At 31.8% G+C, this 16545-nt stretch overlaps 1 protein-coding gene across 1 annotated transcript; it reads left to right on the forward strand.

Moving 5' to 3' along the window:
• The first annotated feature begins 4959 nt into the window (after positions 1-4959).
• On the forward strand, positions 4960-6488 carry LOC139494522 (uncharacterized). Its single transcript, XM_071282683.1, has 2 exons — positions 4960-5221; positions 5869-6488. The coding sequence occupies exons 1-2, from the start codon at positions 4960-4962 to the stop codon at positions 6486-6488; spliced, it is 882 nt and encodes a 293-aa protein (XP_071138784.1).
• Positions 6489-16545: the final 10057 nt, after the last annotated feature.

Consider the following 16545-nt stretch of genomic DNA (forward strand, 5'->3'; position numbering starts at 1 on the left):
TTTGATATATTTATTGATCGAATCATATTCCATAAGAGTACTTTCAATAGAGACTTTTCGTTTTGAATTTTCCTCGGAGTTTAGTATTTTTGTGATTTTTCTTTTTTTCCATTACTATTCAACAACATTTGGATATTCTTTCGGTGTATCGTAAATTATACTTGTTCATAGATGTTTTTTAAAACCCCTCGGAAACATCACTCGTCTCATGAGGTTATTTTTTGGGGGTTTAACAAAAGCTATGGTATAATTTACAAACACCGCAAAGCTATCCAAAAGATATACAATATTTATAATTTACACAGAAAACTAAATATTGACCAAAACGAACTTCATTTATCCTCGTGAAAACTTATGTTTTCTTAAAAAAGTTTTTACTTTGTATATAAAATCCACTATGCCAAAGCTACCTACAAGAACAAAATCGTGTGTGCGTCTCTTTCAAGTTGCACTTCTGTAAATATTGACGAATGCAATTTCAAAAAGGAACTTCTTTTACGGCTTTAAATGTGCAAAATTCACAAAGAAGATTTTTATAAATTCCAACAGTTCGATAGTATAGTGGAAAATTACTGTAATAACGGTACTAGTGAATACTATTAATACGGGTACTTCTTATGTACGCGTATATACATATCACGTGATATTGATATTTAGCGGCAATTTTTTCCCTTGTTGGTCACTATTAGCCAAGCATCACACTGTACAACAGTGAAATATGACGGACCCCGGTTTAAATAATTCCGTTAAGCAAGTAATTTTCCAAGAAGTACAATATGCAGTATCTGCTTCACAACAAGATACCATTAACCAAATCACCGCTTTGATAGATAACAGGTTATCCACATTTTGGGAAATATTCAGCAGTCTCAGCGAGATATTATAAGTTACATAGTGTGCTAGTGACCTAATACGGTATATATGGGGTCAGTAAATTCCATATGGGGTGAGAGCGATAGTGTGCTAGTGACCTTATACGGTATATATGGGGTCAGTAAATTCCATATGGGGTGAGAGCGAAGCTCGAATCCCCATATGGAATTTACTGATCCCATATATACCGTATTAGGTCACTAGCACACTATGTAACGAATTTATCTTACCGACTATCTTAACGTGTGAAATTTAGACCTATCAAAATGAGCAAGTCCTTAATACTGTTAACATTAAGAAACTACTTCCATTGATCCTACAAAAACAGATACCAACAATAACAACTTGTGAGGTTTAAATGTGTTATATGAATTAATTTTAATCTTAATCATCAATTTCTTCGTCTGTTGAAACCATTACGATTTTTTTCTCAGTACCGTTTTATTTTTTATAAAGGGACGTACCACTACTACTAACCGTGTATGAAATAAGCTCCCCTCAATTATTTTGGTCTGAATTATTTCCTAACAATCTTAGGTTTTTTCCATATAGAAATCATATTATGTATCTAATCAGAAATTGACAAATGTAAATGTTTATCAATTTTTTGTTCGAGAATACGCAAAACGATACAACGAAAACGGAACAATGAAACTTAATCCATTATTAAAGTCACTAAAAAGAAGTTTAGACGATAGATAGAATAAAACATAATGTATTAAAATGTTGTAAAATTGTATTTCAAAAAATTTATACATATTATTATAATATATACATATATACCAGCAGCTGTTTGCTAACCTGGGCAATCAGTGGAATATTACAGGATGCATCAAGAAAAGCTTGGTTTCTTGGTGTAACAATGAAACAAGCATATTTGATGAATAAATATATAATGTTGAAAAAAATAAAAATAATAAGCCCCGCCTCCCAACTACCTTATATGGAATATAAAGGGACGTAACTCCACTACTAACCGTGTATGAGATAAGCCCCGCCTCCCTACTAACCTAATATCAAATATACACGGTCTCCACGAGGGCGCTTTTAACCAATCACATTCTTAGAAATGTATAGGAGGTAAGATGAAAGTCAATCCCAGATGTTACAAGATTGAGCAGACTTTGTCGGAGAACTATACTTTCCTTCCAACGAAAGGGGAACGAAAACCAGTAAAAACATGAGATTAAAGTCCTGACGATGTTGACGGAAGCAAAAGCAAAGTAAGACGGACCAGATTTATCCGTAGAAACCCTTCATCAAGCTTGAGACAAGATTATTGAAGGTATGGCATTGTAAGACACAGACAGACACTCATTAAACTTGCCAATTCATTTGAATTGGGGTGGAAAGTCGCGAAGGAGTACACAACTAATCCAATTGCCAACGACTCTGACAACGAAAAGAAGTTGATATGAGCGCAAATAAGAGCTGAACGTAGGGGCAAGTCAGACACGCTGAATAAGTCGTCGAAGACAGTCAGAAAAGTGCCTTATTCCACCAAATCGAATAATTCACCACCTACCTGGGAGGTAGGGAACAGGGAGATGTTTTATTTATGGCACAATGGCCACTGGGCGAATGATTGTCCTGAAAAGAAAGAAAATATAGGTATATATGGTGGGTTCCATATCTATGGCAGATTCCTAATCTATGGCAAATGTGACGTCATGCCATTCAAAATCTATGGCAGATTTTTTACAATCCTCATCTATGGCAAGTTTTGAAATTTCGTAATCTTTCACGGGCGGTTTTTTAGTGTGTCCAAGTCTATGGAAAATGATTTGCAAATGGAAAATAATGCAGTACACATACGACCATTAACTTGCATTATATAAACAAGTGAACATGTACGACAACGGAAGCATGTCTTTAATATTTGTGAAATAAACAGTAAATACGTACTAGTCAACAAAATCAGGGCGGCAAAAAAAAAAACGTAAATGATGAATTCATAACATAAATACAGACTTCAAGATTGACATGATGTGCCCCGTCAAAATAAACATTTTCTAATCTGTGCATTTATTTAACGAACTAGTAAATAACATTAAGTCCCTTAACAAACAAGAAGGTGGATTTTTAATAAATAAAAAAGGGGATAAATAAAAATGAACAGTTTGAATGTTCAAATGATATGTTATTCATCGTTATGGCATCTTTTTTTGTGACGATCTAAATAAAATTGGTATCCGTTATTTTCATGTTTCACTTTATAAGCTTTGACAACCGTAGACAGTAAAATGTTTACTATAATAACTCTTTTTCTGAAGTATCCGTTACTGAAAAAAGCGGTGTCCTTGTTCATCGCGGACTTCGACCGGTACAACACATTGTGCCCCTTTTCTGGATAATAGGTCACATCTTTATGTAAACCATCGTCAAATTGTTGTCATCTAGAATGGTGTTCAAATCTATAGGTTCTGTCATCGTTTGCTGCGGCGACGATGTAATATGGCGTTATTGAATTGTGACGTTATATGTTAGATCTGCCATAGATTTGGAGAAAACAAAAATCTGCCATAGATTTGAGTTGTTTAGCGTTTGTAACGTCACATTTGCCATAGATTAGGAATCTGCCATAGATTTGGAACCCGCCATAGATTTGAGTCCTACATATATAAAGATTTTGAATGTACTTATTTGTATAATAATATGAACACGGGTGTCATTCGGTTTAACGAGAGAAATGATCGTGAAAGAATATCTAACGGTGGTCAAGTACTGCGAGACGGTCGTGAAAGTTCTGGTACCGGATCATGAAAGACATTTACTGGAGAAAACACATGAAAGGTCAGCAATTATTCTAATTTAATTAGTAACACAGACAAATTTACAACAAAATAAAACGGACTGTCAAAATGGTTCAAAATTATGATCAGTATGTGAGAAAACCCAGTTTTTAAAAGTACATAGTTTTTACAAAACAACAAAATGCAGATTGCTTCTCGACATTTCAATGACATAAAAATGTAAACAAATATGTTTTTTTCAAAAATTCGAATAAAATAAACTACTTTTCTCCCAATACGGGAATTCTATTTGAATGAATCAAATGGTTTTCATAGTTATTTTGCATAAACATAATCAAAAACTTGGTAAAAAAGGAAATATTTACACAAAATTGATTTTTCGGATCGTGAAAGATCACGTACCGCTTTTTGAAGATCGTGAAAAGGACCGTGAAAGATCTGATGCTACGAAGACGTTCAAATTATTCTTCAATTACGTGACAATTAATATTTTTTTGTTGGTATAGAGATAAAACTAGATTGGCCAAGATCCTGTATAGATTTGAGCATTTCCAAATATCAATATTTTCCGAATTGAAAAGAAAAAAAAATAACAACCACGGCAATAAGAAAAGACAATGATCAACAAAACGCCGAAAAAAGATTTCATCCAATAGTTTATTCTCTATCTAAAGACCAACAGAATTGACCCACTTTTATATTTTTAAAGGATATAGCTATAAAAGAATTTATCTATTATGATGATTTGGTGCCAAAAAAGTAGATTTTATATTATCCACAAATGTATGTATATTGTTATTAACCTGAAATTCTAATATGACGTGCTTCTTTAGCTTTGTAAACAAACCCATTCTTTATTATCCAATAAAATTAGTTTGCACATGCGTATATTGACTACTGCAGTAAAATGAATTTTATCAAATTGGTATGCATTTAATGTATTTCATTAACTTAAAACACTTTCAAACTCTAAAATGATACACATTTTGTTACTAATACTTTTACAATGACAACAATGTGTTACAATTCGAAATTGACATATTTGACCTAGATACTGCAACGTTCATGTTGGCTGTTCTAACTTCAAAACCCCTCCCTCTGAAAAACACGTTTCATCTATCGTCTGCTTGTTTACAAACAAATTAAAATGGAGTATGCACGAATGATTCCCTTACAAATTGGACTTAAGGTAGATCATAAAGGACATGATTACACAATTATTGATCACTAAAAACAACAACATTCTATTGTCCAATATATTATTTAGAGTATCTCATCAGGACAAACTAAAATAGTCTTCAGACATGAAATTTGTGATGCATCAGTTACGTCAATGTTTTCCAGACTAACTGATGCCACAATATACCAGTTCGAGCACGAGAGCTCTCAATCTGACGATGATCTTTCATCGGCAACTTTTGCTGAAGGAGTTTCTGAACCAGTAGAAGAACCACAACCAAGGTTAGAACCAGAACAAGCTTTAGAACCTGAACCAACTTTAAAACCTGAACCAACTTTAGAACCAGAACCACCCCTAAAGAAACCAAGGTTCAAAGAAATGCCAAGCAGAGAGCACATAGATATGTTGGCTCAGGGCAAAGTGGAAGAGACAACTAAGTAACAAACTGATTGGGGAGTGCGCCTTTTCAGAGGTTAATAAACTGACTCACATCACAACAATTAACTATCATTGAATCTTTATCATTGTGATTTTTCCTGCTATTATGACTACATTGTGTCCTCCCTATTCCTGTTGAAATGGCATGTTTATAATAATTTCATTGAAACATATGATCTAACGATAAAATATATAATAAATTATAGATTATTATTACTGTTGTACTAAAGTGACAACATTGTTTCATATTTATGATAGATGGATTGACCCTAGCAGGGAATCGAACCCCATTCTCCTATAAAAAAAAAATAGGCGTAATAACCAATATACCACCAAGGTTTCCAATCCATTTACAAATGCAACAAGATTGTCACTCAGTTTGAATTTTAATCATCATGAGAAAAACAAAATTCATCAGCAAAAAATGTATGCATTTCGTGCGACGTACATGTATGATGAACTGCGAGTCAAGACAAGACTATTCACAAATCAGTCAACCAATAAAGTAAAGAATAAAGGCCTTAAAACATCAGATTGTGACATATACATTTCCAAATTTGCATATATTACAAAAGTGAATAATTACTTAAACTTGATAAAATAATTTTGAAAAATTAATTTCAGGATGGCTGACGGAAAACCAATACAGTGACAAGTTTGAGGAACTTGAAAACTCCATATTAAACGACAGATTATGCTTTTTCTATCCAAACCTGCAAACAAAGAAAGGGACAGATTACTCTAAATCAGCATTAGGTGGAATACATGCAGCTATATCCCGTCATCTCACATCTCCACCATACAACCGTAATGTTAATTTAATGAAAGATAATGCCTTCATGACATCAAATCATGTTATAACGGGAATGATAAAATCCCTCAAGAGAGCCGGCAAAGATGTTACGGTACACAAAAAACCTGTAGCTGAAGGAGACATACAGCGTTTATACTCAAGGGGGGTTTATAACACAGATTCACCAGCAACACTACAAATCAAAGTTTTCTGGGACTTAATGTTAAATTTTGGAAGACGAGGCCATGAAGGGTTAAATAGTTTGACAAAGTCACCTTTTGGTAAGTTCAAAGATGACAGGGACCATACATATTATAAAATGACATACAATGAGGCAAATAAAAATCACCATGGCGTTGATTCCCATGAAAACCGTCAAGAGGTGCGTATGTATGAAAAATCAGGAGATGTAAACTGTCCAGTGGCATTGATTTTAATGTATCTAAATTGAGTCCTAAATGTAATGCTCTGTTTCAACAGCCATTGCTTTATCCAAAACCCAATTGCTGGTATGCTAATCAAGCCTTGGGGAAAAACAAATTGAGTCAAATGATGCCAATGATTTCAAATGAAGCAGGCCTTTCCTACCGATACACCAACCATTGTATAAAAGCTACCGTTGATACTGGGCTGAAACGCGCCGGGGTCGATGATTTAACTATCATGTCAGTAACGGGTCTTATAAACATTAAATCGTTAGAAAGTTACGTTGCTGGACCGTCAGATGCACAAAGGCTTGCCCTTTCATCAACTTTACAGGGTGTAGTTAAATGAGCATGTTTACCAATGCTACAATAACCGGTGGAACATTTACGATTAATTAAGTAAATAAAGACTTACCCGATTCTCCTTGTGCGCCCACCGCCATTGACAACTGACTTGAAAATGTGCGTGTTAGAAATTGACCTCAAAGAAAAAGACGTTGAATTATAACTTTTCTGTTATAGTTTGACACAAATATTGTTTTAGTTAATAAATTTGTTAATTTCTGTTTTAATTTTGAATTTTAAAATTAATACAACTTTGCGAAATTAAACTGGTTTGAACTAGTTGGATAAAAATCGACAGGGAGGTTGATGGAAGAGCCTAAACAAATACGGTACACTTATACACAGCGAACATAGAAATTACCGTAATTGACCTAATCAGAATCCAAATAATCGCTCTGGCAAAAATAATCACGAACATAATGCCTACCCTTGTTAAAACTATAATAAAGTATAACTGGCATTAATGTTTTCTTAATTTATACCCGGCACTTGAAACTTTTTTTTAAACATAGACCTCGAAGAGGAACCAAAAGTGAACTGTTACTGTTAAAGGCAATACATATTATCGCTTGCTCAAAATATAAATGGGTAACAAGAGATTTGATTTATACAAGTACAAATAATACAAAAATATTATTTGTGCATTTGTGAACATGTTATTTGTATATAATAGTTGGGTAATTGCAGGATTAAGGTTTTCGTTTTCATGTGGAGTACTCACTTATCACGAGTTATAGGATAACTATAATTTGTATATTGGATCCTATAATCTTCATGTCCGTCAGACAGGATTCACCTGACCTTGACTTTGCATCATATCATGCATGAGGATTTAATTTTGTAGTGAAGCTCCTATCGCGCATTCGTTAAGCTCTAGGATAACTGTCTGTTGTTATGATTGTATGGTGTACATATTCGACTTTTGCAAGGTTTCAAAAAACATTGACCACATTATCATGATTATCATGCATAATTTGTCAATGTTCGTTTTATGTTGTTTGTCATTTGGCTTATATACCTGTATACTATAGCGCCACAGTATTTGGTGTATTGTGTACATGTCTGTTGGCATATGACGTCAATTGAATTTCATATATATTGAATGAAAGTAAGATGTGTATGTCTGGCTGTCGGAATTGATCGACCGAACATTCTATTTACATTAATTTTGTCAGTTTCTAAGGTACTGTTAGGATTAGAACACCTATATTAGGTGTACGGGATGTTTGTAGAGATCTGTATTGCACGATTCATCTGACCATGACCTTTTTTTATGAACTGACAATTTTAAGCGTATTTGGCACTCCTAGTTAAACCTTTAATATTACAGACGTTAGACAAATATACAACATAAGTTAAGCAGAAGAGACATGTCAGCATTTGTACGCTGGTTATTCTTTATTCAGTAGTGTATAGTTATCTCATTGGAAATCAATTCACATCTGCTACGTAAATTATAGTAATATTGTAACATAATAACTAAAAAATTGTTTTGCATCAATTTAGAGTGCCAGCATGTCGTTTTTTTTATTCCAAATATTGAATCGTAAACAAAATTCAGTAGTTTTCATACATCAGACTGCCTCGTATAATAGATTTATTTGACCACAACAACCAAAACTGACCATATTAGCATTTCATTATGTAAATCTACATAGCCGCATAGTAAATGAGTTATATTTTCATGTAAGGATGGATTGTATAATACAAAGGTTAGCAATATTTGAATAAAATAACTAAAAAAGTTTGTTCGCATCAATTTAGAGTGCCAGCATGTCCATTTTTATTCCAAATATTGAATCGTGAACAAAATTCAGTAGTTTTCATACCTCAAACTGTCTCGTATAATAAAATTAGTTGTCCCAAACAACCAAAACTGACCATTTTAGCACTTTATTATGTAAATCTATAGAGCCAAATAGTAAATGAGTGTTTTTTTCATGTTAGAATGAATTGTATAAAATAAATTATAGCAATATTGGAACAAAATGACTAAATAAGTTTGTTCACATCAATTTAGAGTGCCAGCATGTCCTTTTTTATTCCAAATATTGAATTTTAAACAAAATTAAGTAGTTTTCATACCTCAGACTGACTCGTATAATAAAATTATTTGTCCACAACAACCAAAACTGACCATATTAGCACTTTATTATGTAAATCTATATGTAGCCGCATAGTAAATGAGTTTTATTATCATGTAAGGATGGATTGAATAAAACAAAGGATAGCAATATTTGAATAAAATGACTAAAAAAGTTTGTTCACATCTATTTAGAGTGCCAGCATGTCCTTTTTTTATTCAAAATATTGATTCGTAAACAAATTTAAATAGTTTTCTTACCTCAGACTGACTTGTTTAATACAATTATTTGTCCCGAACAACCAAAACTGACCATGTTAGCACTTTATTATGTAAATCTATATAGCCGCATAGTAAATGAGTTTTATTTTCATGTAAGGATGGATTGTATAATACAAAGGTTAGCAATATTTGAATAAAATGACTAAAAAAAATAATCGCACCAATTAAGAGTGCCAGCATCTGCTTGTTTTATTCAAAATATTGAATTGTAAACCAATTTCAGTAGTTTTCATAGAAATGATAAAGAATTTTATCGAAAAAATAATTGTTGAGTTGTTGAACACAGAAATGAAAAGACCTGAAGGGACCTGAAAATCTATGGTCGCACTAATTCTTACTTCAATAACATTTTTAATATTCAGTGGATATCTTTCAACTTTTGATTTTGTGAAACAAAAAGTTCAATTTTATAATAATATAAAAAAGTATATATGAAACATATCGTTGGGGTGTCAAAACTCGAACCTGAACGGAAAATTGAAAATCTGAATGATCCTAAAATTCCGCTAATATTTTTTTAAACGAAAATAATAAACATAGACGAACAATATGTTGTTAACTTTTCATGTTCGATATCATTTGGTCTCTTGTGGAGATCAGTCTCATTTGGAATCACACCACATCTTCTTTCTATTTTTTATTGTCGGAAGATACTAATATGATACGCAAAGCTGATACATGTAAAAAAGACGGGAGATACCAATGATTTATTATACCTTTTCTATTACAAAATTCATATTTCAAGGAGTTTGATTGAAAACAGTTAAAGAACTTGAATAATCTGATCACAGATTTTCAAGTCAATTTAGGTTATTTTATTTCCCGTTCAGGTCCAAGTATGATACCCAAAGAATAATCAAAACTCGCATGTCAAAACTTATAAGTCAAAGTGACAAGGTATACCATAGAAGTAAATCATTCAGAAAAAGGTTTAATGCCTTTAAACTATGATAACCCCGTCACAATCTTTGTGTGCGTGTCCCAAGTCTTGAACCTCCACTTTGTGACAGACGTCTGACCTGCTGAATGAAAAACGAGGTCCTGAATGAACCTTGATATATATATATTATTCACAGTCTACTTTGATCACATATATGGGAGTAGGTCCAGTAAGGGCCGATGTTGGCCTCAAATTTAAAGTTCATCTGACGAAAGGTTTTAGAAACTTTTTAAACACTTAAGTGTCTTTTGTAGTTGATTCAATAAGTATATGTAAGACATTTTAACTGATTGACTCATTAAAAACGCCCCGATTCTAGCTTAAATATGAAAAATCTATCAAATATGCCAAAAATTGTCTCTTTTCAGATGGTTTTTGTCAAAAATGAAAGTGGCCATATCCATGTTCATCCTCAATCTTTATATATGTTATGTATTATCATCAAATACAACTTATATTTCAATATTAAGAATGAACACGAATGCGGCCACTTTCATTTAAGACGGAAACCGTCTAAAATATAACTAAAATGCTAAAATTGTGAAGATTTCAGTAATTTAGCATGACTTAATGATGCTAGTACCCGATATATGTGCATTGTATTGGCAAACACAGTCCATATTCATTTAGCAGACGCATTCTACTGTCCAATAAATAACTAAAAGTATACATTTTAACAATTTTGTAAAACTGCTATATTTTAGGACCTACTCCTTTACTCTTACTCTCATATAAATATAAATATTGATATTTGCTTATATTTTTAATTTCTTTTCAGGTTTTTTCAGGTCCACTTTCAGGTCTTTAGTGTAACCGAATGTTTGGTATGCACCCAACTGTACATATTACGTGATATTAATATTTAGCGGAAATTTTTTTCCCTTGTTGGTTACTTCTAGCCAAGCATCAGACTGGACAACAGTGAAATAAATTTCATTTTCAATTGAATTGTTATTCTAATTTGTATTTAGTAGGAATTATGTATTTAACTAACCAGTAACTTGAGTTATTACTTATACATATAGTATATTTAATTCAGTGATATACAGTCCAAGTGTAACTCTCGAGATGGTCTTCCAAGCATTTGAGTTTGGACACAGTTTTCCCAAATATTTCACTTTATTTAAAATGTAGTCTTTTGACTGCAGTTTAAATGGAGTTTGACCGAGGTAACTCGTTGTTGTTGGTTTTTCCTGGCCAGCGGGATCGTTCATGACAGAGCAAAATATATACAGTTATTCCATTGAATTCTTCAATAAAAGTTAAATTATTGTGCATTGATACTTATGCTTCATGTATATTGTGTTTATCAATTATATATTTATATAAATAAAATATGGGGTCCACCAGAATTGCTTGGCTATCGGCTATATAAATAGTATTTAGTATTAATTGATATACATAGAAAAAGTAATTTAGTAAAGTTGATACGTATTGATATACTAAAGTAGAAAGTTCATATGCACTGCTATGTTTTTAAAGGTTACAATATATTGGCCCCTGCGGCATATTTTGTACGAGTTCAATTTTTTTTAATTCTTTGCTATCTCTCCTTTCACTGTGGGTCTTTATCATAATTCAATTCTGACGCGTTCAATGTTCATTTATACTTTACACATTTAATTCTGTGTCTCTAAAAGATGCAAAATAGAGATCATATCTGGGATTCAGTAAGTAAACAACACAAAATATATATGAATATTAAATATCTTCACAGAGGAGGCGTGGTTTTTGAAACATCTGTAACTTTCAGTGATTTTATAAATAAGGCATGCTTGACAACGTCAATTAGATGTACAACAAATGCCATATCAGACCAACCATATTATGAAAGCGTATCATTATCAACTAGATACACATGAATCGGCAATAGTCTTAGTCTTATCACGAATGATAGAAATGTCGCATAAACCGAGAAATATTTAAAAAAAATATTAGAACCCCAAAGGTGATCGGGGAATAGAGATAGGGTAACGAAGGTCTTATTCCGACCATCAGTAACACCCTTGCAGAAGAGAAGTGTCCGTCAAGCTATGCGCGAGGTACAAGAACTAAGCCTAAGCGCTATTCGTGTGGAACTATTGCCAACTCTTTGAACTTTGAGAAACCTTGTATCAACTCTTTATGGGGCCATAGTTGGCATGTTGCAGATTTCTGTTCCTATCTAATATACTGTCATGCATTTTCCAGTTGCAGTCCATATTTGCCTGACCGTCAACCAGCGGACGTCCTCTGTTACAGGAATAATCTATCATGTGTATTGTTCTTATTCTGTACATGCATGAAATATTTGCCACGGACATTAAGCATCCACCGTTTACCCAGGCATTCTTATTCGGTTGTAAATAAAGTGATACATGTATAAAGGAAAAATAAATATTTTAATTTGAAATCACCTCTTTGTCGTACAAGTTAATTAATTGACCGTTATGGAATAACCATTTCACAAATGATATCGGATATGTTCCTAACGTCGTAAATACAATCCCCTTCCCTTTCATGAATGTGACCTACCTAATTAGACTATTTACCGGATTTGTTATCACATAAGCAACACGACGGGTGCCACATGTGGAGCAGGATCTGCTTACCCTTCCGGAGCACCTGAGATCACCCCTAGTTTTTGGTGGGGTTCGTGGGGTTTATTCTTAAATTTTCTATGTTGTGTCATGTGTACTATTGTTTGTCTGTTTGTCTTTTTCAGTTTTAGCCATGGCGTTGTCAGTTTATTTTCGATTTATAAGTTTGACTGTCTCTCAGGTATCTTTCGTCCCTCTTTTAATTCGCTGTCAAGGTTTAAATGTGAATAAAAATATAAAACAATGGTGACTATCACTACAAACTGCTCAGAGTCTGAATTGACCAGTTTTTGTGCTCGACCAGTAAAATCGAGCACACATTTTACTCGACTAGTCTCGACATTGTCTCGACTGGACTTAACTGTACTTAAGTGTACTCGACTAGGTCTCGACTTTACTTAATTAGTCTGAAATGGTCTTGACCAATGCTTGACCTGTCTCGACTCAGTCTGAACCAGTCTCGACCTGTTTCGACTAGTCTCAACTCAGTCTGAACCAGTCTCGACTAGTCTTGACCTTCAAATTTAGTTTTGACTAGTATAAAGAAGCCCATCTAACTAAATTAAATATTGATCTTACAAAATTCAAGCTTATTATGTAGTTTGATTACTGGCTGTGAAATAAAAAAAAAAATTACAATAGGTAAAAATAAAAATTATTATATAAATTCAGATAGGCATCTTTAATTTTTTTTACAACTTTTTCAAATCAACTTGGATTGTCATCAAACTATGCAGCTAACTTAGATATATATCAAGCTTACTGAATCCCATTTCATTCACTTTTTTGTTGTATTGCTGTAAAATTTAAGAATTAAAGTAATGTTGGTAAAAAATGCTAGGATTTGCAATTTCGGACAAAATAGAGATAGTACACTTTAATTTTTTTTATAACTTTTTCAAATCAACTTGGAATTTCATCAAACTATGCAGCTATCTTAAATATATATCAAGCTTACTGAATCCAATTTCATTTACTTTTGTGTTGTATTGCTGTAAAATTTAAGAATTAAAGTCATTTCGGTAAAAAAAAAAAGCTATGATTTGCAATTCGGACAAAATAGAGCTAGTACACTTTAAATTTTTTGATAACTTTTTCAAATCAATTTGGATTGTCATCAAACTATGCAGCTATCTTAGATATATATCAAGCTTACTGAATCCCATTTCATTTACTTTTTTGTTGTATTTCTGTAAAATTCAAGAATTAAAGTCGTCTCGGTAAAAAAAATGCTAGGATTTGCAATTTGGACAAAATAGAGATAGTACACTTTAATTTTTTTAATAAGTTTTTCAAATCAACTTGGACTTTCATCAAACTATGCAGCTATCTTAGATATATATTAAGCTTACTAAATCCCATTTCATTTACTTTTTTGTTGTATTGCTGTAAAATTTAAGAATTAAAGTAGATGTTGGTAAAAAAAGCTAGGATTTGCAATTCGGACAAAATGTAGCTAGTACACTTTAATTTTTTAAATAACTTTTTCAAATCAACTTGGATTTTCATCAAACTATGCAGCTATTTTAGATATACATCAAGCTTACTGAATCCCATTTCATTTACTTTTTTTGTTGTATTGCTGTAAAATTTAAGAATTAAAGTCATCTAGGTAAAAAGAGCTAGGATTTGCAGTTGTGACAAAATAGAGATAGTACACTTTAATTTCTTCATAACTTTTAGAAATCAACTTAGATTTTCATCAAACTCTATAACTATCTTTGCAATATTCTTGCTGAATATCGTACTTAACCATAAGTTGTTATTTAGTTTGGTGTATTTCTGTCAAATTTAAGAATTTAATTAATCTACATGTAGGTCAAAAAGCTTTGATATTAGAAATATATCTTTCCTTAAATATAAATGATTTAATATCATAAACTTTCATAACAATCCTTGATAACCTTTTAAAAAAAGAAATGTGTTCCAAAAATTTAATGACATGGCACTATACATGGTTTAATTACATCAGTACACCTGAGTTTTACAGGTAAAAAGAAAGCCCTACTTTTCTTAAACTCGTGTATTTCTTATCTAGGGAATTAAAAAAGCCTTGCGATTTAGATTTAACAGGATGTTGCAACTTTGAATCAATAAAGGCAACAGTAGTATACCGCTGTTCAAAACTCATAAATCCATGGACAAAAAACAAAATCGGGATAACAAACTAAAACCGAGGGAAACGCATTAAATATAAGAGGAGAACAACGACATAACACTAAAATGTAACACACATAGACAAAATCCCACGAGAATAACAAATATAACATATATTTATAACATCAAAACCAAATACATGAATTTGGGATAGACAAGTACCGTGACACGTCTTATCGCAATGTGAATTTACACTCAAAAATAAGAAATGTTATTTAGAATTTAAAACTATCTGGTAGATGTGATCTTTTTAATAAGTTTGCCAAAGGCAGAAGGTATTGCTTTATAAATCACCACAAATCAGAAGAACTATTTTAATAATTTCTTTAATTTTTCTTTGCTTTTTGATATATTTACATGTATATGATATATATATATCAAAAGGAATAAAACATTAAAGGAATTATATAACTAATTTACATATACTTTTTCCAAAATTATGAGGAAAGATATATTTCTAATATTGTAGCTTTTTGACCTACTTATAGATTAATTAAATTCTTAAATTTGACAGAAATACACCAAACTAAATAATAACCTATGGTTCAGTAAGATTGATACATCACCAAGGTAGCTATATAGTTTGAATAAAATCCAAGTTGATTTGAAAAAGATATTAAAAAGTTTAAAGTACTATCTCTATTTTGTCAAAACTGCAAATCCTAGCTTTTTTTCACCCCGATTAAATTGATTCTTAAATTTGACAGCAATACACCAAACTAAATAACAACCTGGGATTCAGCAAGATTAATACATTGCCAAGGTAGCTATATAGTTAGAATAAATCCAAGTTGATTTGACAAAAATAATTAAAAAAATTAAAGTGTACTATCTCTATTTTGTTTGAACTGCAAATTCTAGCTTTTTTGACCTAGATTAATTAAATTCTTAAATTTGACGGCAATTCAACAAAAAACAAAATAACCTGGGATTCAGTAAGCTTGATGTAAATCTAAGATAGCTGAATAGTTTGGTGAAAATCCAAGTTGATTTGAAAAAGTCATTAAAAAATTTAAAGTGTACTATCTCTATTTTGTCCAAAATTGCAAATCCTAGCTTTTTTTACCAACATTACTTTAATTCTTAAATTTTACAGCAATACAACAAAAAAGTAAATGAAATGGGATTTAGTAAGCTTGATATATATCTAAGATAGCTGCATAGTTTGATGAAAATCCAAGTTGATTTGAAAAAGTTATTTATAAAAATTAAAGTGTACTATCTCTATTTTGTCCGAATTGCAAATCCTAGCATTTTTTACCGAGATGACTTTAATTCTAAAATTTTACAGCAATACAACAAAAAAGTAAATGAAATCGGATTCAGTAAGCTAGATATATATCTAAGATAGCTGCATAGTTTGATGACAATCCAAGTTGATTTGAAAAAGTTATTAAAAAATTAAAGTGTACTATCTCTATTTTGTCCAAATTGCAAATCCTAGCTTTTTTTACCGAGATGACTTTAATTCTTTAATTTTACAGCAAATCAACAAAAAAGTAAATGAAATGGGATTCAGTAAGCTTGATATATATCTAAGATATCTGCCTAGTTTGATGTAATTCCAAGTTGATTTGAAAAAGTTATAAAAAAAATTAAAGTGTACTATCTCTATTTTGTCTGAAATTGCAAATCCTAGCATTTTTTACCAACATTACTTTAATTCTTAAATTTTACAGCAATACAACAAAAAAGTA

This window comes from Mytilus edulis, chromosome 11, assembly GCF_963676685.1.
Source record: "Mytilus edulis chromosome 11, xbMytEdul2.2, whole genome shotgun sequence".
Classification (NCBI taxonomy): domain Eukaryota; kingdom Metazoa; phylum Mollusca; class Bivalvia; order Mytilida; family Mytilidae; genus Mytilus; species Mytilus edulis.

Bases quoted from the DNA above. Each gene is read 5' to 3' on its own strand.
- LOC139494522 (XM_071282683.1), top strand. From the start codon at position 4,960: ATGTTTTCCAGACTAACTGATGCCACAATATACCAGTTCGAGCACGAG. The intron at 5,222-5,868 runs GCAAAGTGGAAG...AATTAATTTCAG, and splicing joins CATAGATATGTTGGCTCAGG to GATGGCTGACGGAAAACCAA.